Raw genomic sequence first — 7298 nt, forward strand, 5'->3', positions numbered from 1 at the left:
GTTCCATGTAATTTTCTGTGCTGAGCTCATTTATGAATCATGCTACCACTTGCTTTGTTGCTATTGTTTTAGTGTTTGCTGAATATTATTCTGGTCAAGAGGGTCAATTTTAAGTTCCAATCATTCTCATGGCAATGTGTTATTGTTGTTATGTGCTGTTGAGTCAGACCTGACTCACAGTACCCTCCTTTCCAAGGCAATATCACTATGAAAGTAGATTGCCCAACCTTCCTTCTGAGGAGTGGCTGGTGGGTTTGAACTGCCAGCATTCTGGTTAGCAGTCAAGTGCCTTAGGTACTACGCTACCAGAACTCCTAATGGCAATGCAGTGACTACAAATAGTGGTACCCTTACCTCTTTTATTTTTTCCTTACAAATCTTATACTGCTTCTTCTGACTTTCTAAGAAAGTTGTCAAGTCTTTCTTCTGCTGGGCCAAGATCTGTTGCTGGAACTTCTTCTCATCTGCTGCAGCTACCTTTGCCTGGTAAAATAAGAAATACAACCTAGCATGAATCTTTTCATTACACAGAACTCAGCTGTTCTATACTGTCTAGTGCATTTAAACAGAGTCCATAAGTGCTGAATCATGTAACATTTTTAAATAAATAATTAATTAAACAAACAAAGAAATGTCTGTCCTGATTCTCTTGTACTTTACACAAAAAAGAATAATGTTGAACATTTTTACCATTGAAAAATACATTCTCAATTATGGGAAAAATATGAAGGTGAGCCATACACATACTTTATTGAACACAAAAAACACGTGGATGAAATGAGGACTAAGGATTAAAAGGAAGGAGTTTTATCATACTGTTGGTAGCTCAAGGATTATATTATAAAAATGGATAAATAATGATGACTGGCCAGTTTTATTCAAATAATCAAACTCTAACTGATTAATTATTCTCACCATCAATTCTCTTAGTGAATGTCTTGTACAACAGACAAAGTTAATGACATTTTATTTTCTTAGCCACCTACTGCAATCCACAATGGTTAAGACACCACGACATGTTTGAGATTCCTAAGTGGCTAAAACACAGACCAAATAAAAGGTAATCTAATAAATATTGGCTCCTAAAAGTGACCAAATATAAATTTCAGGGAAAAACATATGTAGGATGAGAGACATAGGAGATAGTAAGGAAATTATACTTCATGGTTCCTTTTATGTATCTTTTCAGCTTTAGCTTCCATTATCAACCAAAGACATTAACCAACCCAATTTCCCAAGAAGGAATCTGACTGGTTTCTTTAATCAAAACTATCTCTGTTGGGGCAGAGGTTTTCTTGTCAGACTGCATCATAGATTGATGACTGTCAAGGGAATGCTTCTTCCATAATTCTGATGTCTGCTTCCATGTGGTGAGGGGAGCTTAACTACTGTAACGTCCCTGGCGCCCTGTCTCCAGCTGCGTCATCCCCAGCGTGCACATGCGCACCTCTGCCTTTCCATACTGCGTAAGTTTCATGGAGGGAGGCAAGGAAGGGACTTGGTTTTAGCAGTGCCAGTGCCTGGGTAGACAAGTCTAATTTTGTTCAGTATTTTTAGGTCCACTTTCCTGTAGACACAAATAATTTCTCCCATGTAATACTATCAATAATAAAGGTGATATTTTGAGTCTTTTATCTCCCTTAGTCTTTTTCTATTTTAAAAATTAGTTTAGAACACGGATAGGGAAAGAGATTCTCTCTAGAACTACAAAAAATGGCCAAGTGCTCATCCCTCATCTGATCAGCTAAAGGTAGGGGCTGTTACCACTAAAAGGGACTATTTGTAGAGCAATTTCCTTTTCTTTTCTTAATACTGAGACCTCCATCAAATGTCTGATACTCAGAATAATTTTGATGGACAAAAATGTGACTTTACCTTTATTATTATTTTAGCTTTTAATGACAATGTTAAGTAACCTCATGAAACCTGGAATGCTCCTTCGGCCCCCAAACCAGTAGCATGCCTCCATCACCAAAAGGCACACCACTCCTGCCTTGTGCTAACATTCTGCCACTGACTAGAATAGGCTTGGCTTGGTTGTGGCACAAAGGCATGTGTCCATACACTGACCTCTTTTTCTATGATAGCCACTTGCTTCTTGGCCAGCTTCTCCAGCTCGATGGACGAGTTGTTGGCATGCGTCTCCACCTCCTTCTGTAGCTTGAGGCGGTGCTCGTCCATCTCAGCCTTCAGCTTGTTCTCCAGGGCGATCAGCTGCTTCTGGTGCTGGCGCCGCATCCGCTTATAACCTGACATCTGTTCCCGCAACTCGTTCTCCTGCTCATGCTCATGGATCTGCCGTGTAACCTGAATTGGGTTGGGGAGCAGAACTCAGGTGACCAGACTCATGGGAGACCAACTTTCAGGCAAAATAGAAGAGCCTAAAGAATAGTGACATTCTTCATACCCTCTAGTACGGCTTTATCACCACCACCATCAAATTACGTACCATGACGAACATTCACAAAACTCACCTACACCAGACACTGCACTGGGGGCTCTTAGTGCACTTTATCCTAATTCTCAAAATCATCTCATCCACTCATTTTAGTCATTCATGCAATAGATGTTTCCAGCCCCATTTTATAGATGAATAAATTGAGACTTGAGGGTATTGATTTATTAATTCAGTCAAAATATGTTTACATATTTTTGATATGTCATAATACATATGTGTAAGGTCATATAGCTAATAAGGAGTGAAGCTGGGGCTCAGACCCAATTCTGTCTGATTCCAGAGCCACACTATCTCCACTATAGCAGAATTTCTCAACTTTGGCACTACTGACAATGGGCCCGATAATTCTTCTTGGTGAGGAGCTGTCTGTCCTGTGCATTATAGAATGTGTAGTCGCAGCCACTAGATGCCAGCACCTCCCAAATCATTAAATAAACAATGCCTCCAGACATTGCCAAATGTCCCCTGGGGGGCAAAACTGTCCCTTGTTGAGAACCACTGCATTATATCATACTGTCTTTTTTTTTTTTTTTAAAGGATCACATCTCTAGTAGTCATGTGGTTGCTGCTGTCAGGTGCCATCAAATCAATTCCGATTCACGTGACCCCCATGTGTGCAGAGAACTGCTCCACAGGATTTTCAAAGCCATGACTTTCCAGAAGCAGATGACCAGGCCTGTCTTCCTAGCAGTCAAATGCTTAACTGTTTGTGCTACCCAAGGACTCTAACGGCCACAGGAACCTTGACTATCCTCTCAAAACAGTCTAAATGTAATTTACTTTCTATTTTTCATATGTGTTGAGACAGAGAGAGAGACACAGAGAGAGAGAGATAGAACTCTCTCCTTTAAAATCATCTGTTCCACCCTCAGCTCCCTTACAAGAGAGGTGTTAACAACTAACAATATATTTACTTGGTCTCCTAAACAGGAAAAGGCTTATCTATGGGTTTTGGATGGCTACTTTTCTTATTAATTTTTCCTTAATCCATTCTCAAATGAATATGTGACAAACTGAAAAGTGAAAAGGTAAATTGTGGCAAGCATTGATTCACTGTATTAAATCTTTTCTGATTTTTCCAGTCTTTCCTTCATTTTATTATCTCTCTTTATCTTCTTGTTAGATTTTCCAGTCATTTCCTTTTCATCTTTCCTAACTATTTTGGGGTGGGGGGGAGACAAGATATAACTTTTTTTCAGTAAGTAAATCAATCACTCCTCAAGCACAGCCCTGACTGTGAGAATGGTGCAGGACCGAGTAGTGTTTTGTTCTGTTGTACACACAGGGTCACTATGAGTCAGAGCCAACTTGACGGCACCTAACAAGAACAACATCTGGTGTAAGCCACTTTTCCTGACTAACCCCCAAACAAGTTTTACTTGAAAATTTCATGCTACTATTAATTTTCTCTCTTTTCAGTTTATGGGTCAAAGTGTATTTTGCACAAAGAACAATTTGTTTCTTTGCTCTTTTTAGCAAGTGCCCCTGTATGCCAGACTACATCCTTAGTATCGGGAGAATGCTGTTCTGTAACTAGATAGTATTATCAGAGTACACCATTAAACATTAGCCAAACTTTGAAAACCTTCCAGCCAAAACCAACACTCAACTAACACTAGGTTTCATATTCATTTCTCTTTTCTAAAGGACAATTCTCTTTTAAAGTATGATGAATAAGAGCAGAAGATGTTTCCAGACTGAAAAAGGATAACATCACCAAAAAGGAACCTTAACCCTCTAAAGAAAATGAATAATTTATTTTGTCATCACAATAATGTGTTATTTTTTAAAAAACTGATTCATTTGCTGACAAAAGTTTGGAAAATGTTGTTTGAAATATGTGTAAATTTCACTTCCTCATGCATCTGTCTTGCTGAAGTTCAACTTTAGGGAAAAAGCATATCCAATCAACAGAAACGAAAACCAAACCAAACTCACTGCCACCAAATGGGATCCAACTCATAGCAACCTCTCCTTGGGTTTCTGAGGCGGTATCACTACAGAAGTAGATTGCCCAACCTTCCTTTTGAGGAGTGGCTGGTGGGTTTCAACTGCCAGCCTTCTGATTAGTAGTCAAATGCCTTAACATTTAATCCTTTCTGTATTCACTTGTTTTTAAGACAAACATGGCAGCAACATGTCTGTTCTAAGGTAGAGTTTGTGATGTGTTTTACCTAGAAATTTATTTTCTCTTATTTTAGCATTCTTTCATTAGCCAGATTACCAAAGCTGGGCTATGGCACACTCTAAAGCTATAATGACACTATGATAAGCTATGACTTAAAACATCATTAGAATGGTTGACTGGCTTGTGGCCAATAAAATACTCTCAGGATGGCCATTTCCCTAAACCAGGAGGCCTCGAGATGAAAATGAAATGAGTTGTATCAAGAACACTTTCTAACTTAATTGGTGGGTGGGTCCCTGCCAAGAGGGTGATCCTACTGCATACCCAAGTACACCCGGCACAAGTATGTGGCAAAGACAAATTACAAAGCACACCATGCAATCCCTGTAGTGCTACCCAGCTACTTGAGAAACACATCACTGCATTCCAAGGGAGACACTGTGCCTTTGAGCGCTTCCCATAATTTGGATAATCACCTTCTTAAATGCCTACTATTTGTTACAACCAAACTTTCTAAGTTTCAAAATCAACGTCTTTTTAGGTACTTACAGAGATACTGAGTTTGATAATTCCATGCTCAAGCTAGAGTGCTGAATTTCAATAAAATTATAACTAGATGTTTCATTTGCAAAGCAAACATGAAAATAAAAACTGTTATTTATAGTTGGGCATTAGTGTTTTAAGAATACACTATTTGGTCAACAAAATAAAACAATAATGGCCCATAATTTTATTATGGTTTATAATTTATCTCTTTAATCTTTATAAATTCTGGGATTTGAAACAAGGTCTTATGGTTCCTGAATTGTCAGAGAAAATTCACATGATCAAGGCAGAAAAGAGTGATTATGTTCTGAAGTAATGGAGGCAATCAAAATCCAGGAATGTCAAAGCTGGAGAGAGTGGCAAGTCTAACTTACAAATTGAGTAAGTCTATGAATGGGAGAAAGTTACAAAAATGTAGTGTGTGTAGTTTTTACAATGGTAGTCTCAAACACAGGCCACATAAAAGTGAATAGTACCATGTTTCCATATTCAGTAAATAGCTTGAAGACAAACCTTACTCAATCCTTCACTGCCTAACCTTGGGCCAATTACTCTCCTGTAAATCTGTTTCTTCATATGGAAGGAAGAACTACTAGTATCTTTCTGAAGATCAGAGGACTGGATAAGATAATACGTGTGAAAATGCCTAGCAAGGTGTCTGACAAGTAAGTAATATTCAGTACATATTGGTTTCCTGCTCTCTCCTGCCAGACTCAGCAGCAGTAGTATTTCTGGTGGTAAGGTACAGATCCGAAGAAGTGGAGCTAAGATAAAGGGCAAATTTAACAATAAAATTTTACCTGTATCCAGGTTGTAGATTATAAGGTAAGTGTGTATAATTTCTGAATCTGAATTATTACTCATTTCATATACCTAGAAAAATTTATTCAAAATATTGAACCATGAAGGAGGATAATTTTTTTTTTTCCCAAGAGTTTTCTACAGCTGTTACATATCACCCTATTTAATTCCAGCAAAGTTGGCTCTGAAACAAATCAGTTCATCCAAAGTGTACTGTGTGTCTACAAAGCATTGTACTAGGAACAGTAATAAGCAACTTACTAAATATAAAAGAGGAGAAGGGTGGCTGATAATGTTACCCTCTTAAGAGATCAAAGCCAACTTATAAGATTAATTATGTGTGAGAATCAAAATAATGCATATGAAAAAGCTGGCCACCTCAGCACTTAGAACAAATGAAATTCATCGCAAGTTCTTAAAAAGAATACAACGAGTCACAGTTTGGCATTAGAAATGTGACATTCCATTCTTTAGTACACCTAGGAAGAAAAACATTTTAAGTTCTTACTAAAAGTAATAACTTACAGGAGGTAACTTTGCCTTGTAACAGAAAATATTACATGAAGAAATCAGAAATGCATACTTATAAATCCAATTGTGCTATCAGGCTGAAAAGACTTCATTTGCTCATTCATTCATCTAACACATGTTTATCGAGGGGCTTTGGTCATGTGAGTTGGGCATGTAGTTTGGACAGCACAAGTGAAAATGGCTTCAGCGATGAAGTTAGTGAGATTAAGAAGCCAAGAATAAGAGAAGATATGCAATATTTTAATAAGTATTCCCTGGGACAGAGGAAGAGAATACACTTTCAAGCATTTAGAAATTGAACAACTAGGGCTCATGAAAAGTGAAACAGTAGCAGTAACACGTAAGGCTTTAATATTTTTATTCTCCTCTGTCAAACTCATTCAGGTATCCAATTTCACAATTAGCTGAATAATTAGGTTGCATTTTAAATATTCAAATGAAGATTTTTAATTTTTTTTAAATATATGAGCTTTTCTACTGGATATGGGGAATCCAGGTAAAAAATCTAATTTGGAGAGAACAATAATTAATATTTTTTTTTCCCTCATGTGCTGTCCTGGGGACTCCAAGGTAGGAATTTCTCTCTTGTGCCTGTCTCCCTAATGTACATTCTAACATAACTTAACCTGTGTGCTGAGACCACTGCATTCCAATAAGGATTCCATCACAGCCCCAAACACTGAACTGTCCGATAGATGCAGACTTGGGTGCTCTTTATGATAACCTCTACTAAGGAAGGGAGCTCTGGTAGCATAGTGGCTAAAGCACTTGACTGCTAACCAGAAGGTTGGTGGTTCAAACCCACCAGCCACTCCTCGGAAGGAAGATGGGGCA

General features: G+C 38.1%; 1 protein-coding gene across 1 annotated transcript in view; it reads right to left on the reverse strand.

The window, feature by feature from the left end:
• TAOK3 (TAO kinase 3) overlaps nucleotides 1-7298 on the reverse strand; it is a 110246-nt gene that overhangs the window by 23012 nt on the left and 79936 nt on the right. Inside the window, exons 13-14 of the mRNA XM_007938208.2 lie at nucleotides 2071-2307; nucleotides 355-483 (exon numbers count right to left, since the gene is read on the reverse strand). Coding sequence (XP_007936399.1) covers nucleotides 355-483; nucleotides 2071-2307 — 366 coding nt within the window. The remainder of the gene's footprint in view (nucleotides 1-354; nucleotides 484-2070; nucleotides 2308-7298) is intronic.

This window comes from Orycteropus afer, unplaced genomic scaffold (assembly GCF_000298275.1).
Source record: "Orycteropus afer afer isolate SDZICR_OR568_19922 unplaced genomic scaffold, OryAfe1.0 scaffold00048, whole genome shotgun sequence".
Taxonomy (NCBI): Eukaryota; Metazoa; Chordata; class Mammalia; order Tubulidentata; family Orycteropodidae; genus Orycteropus; species Orycteropus afer.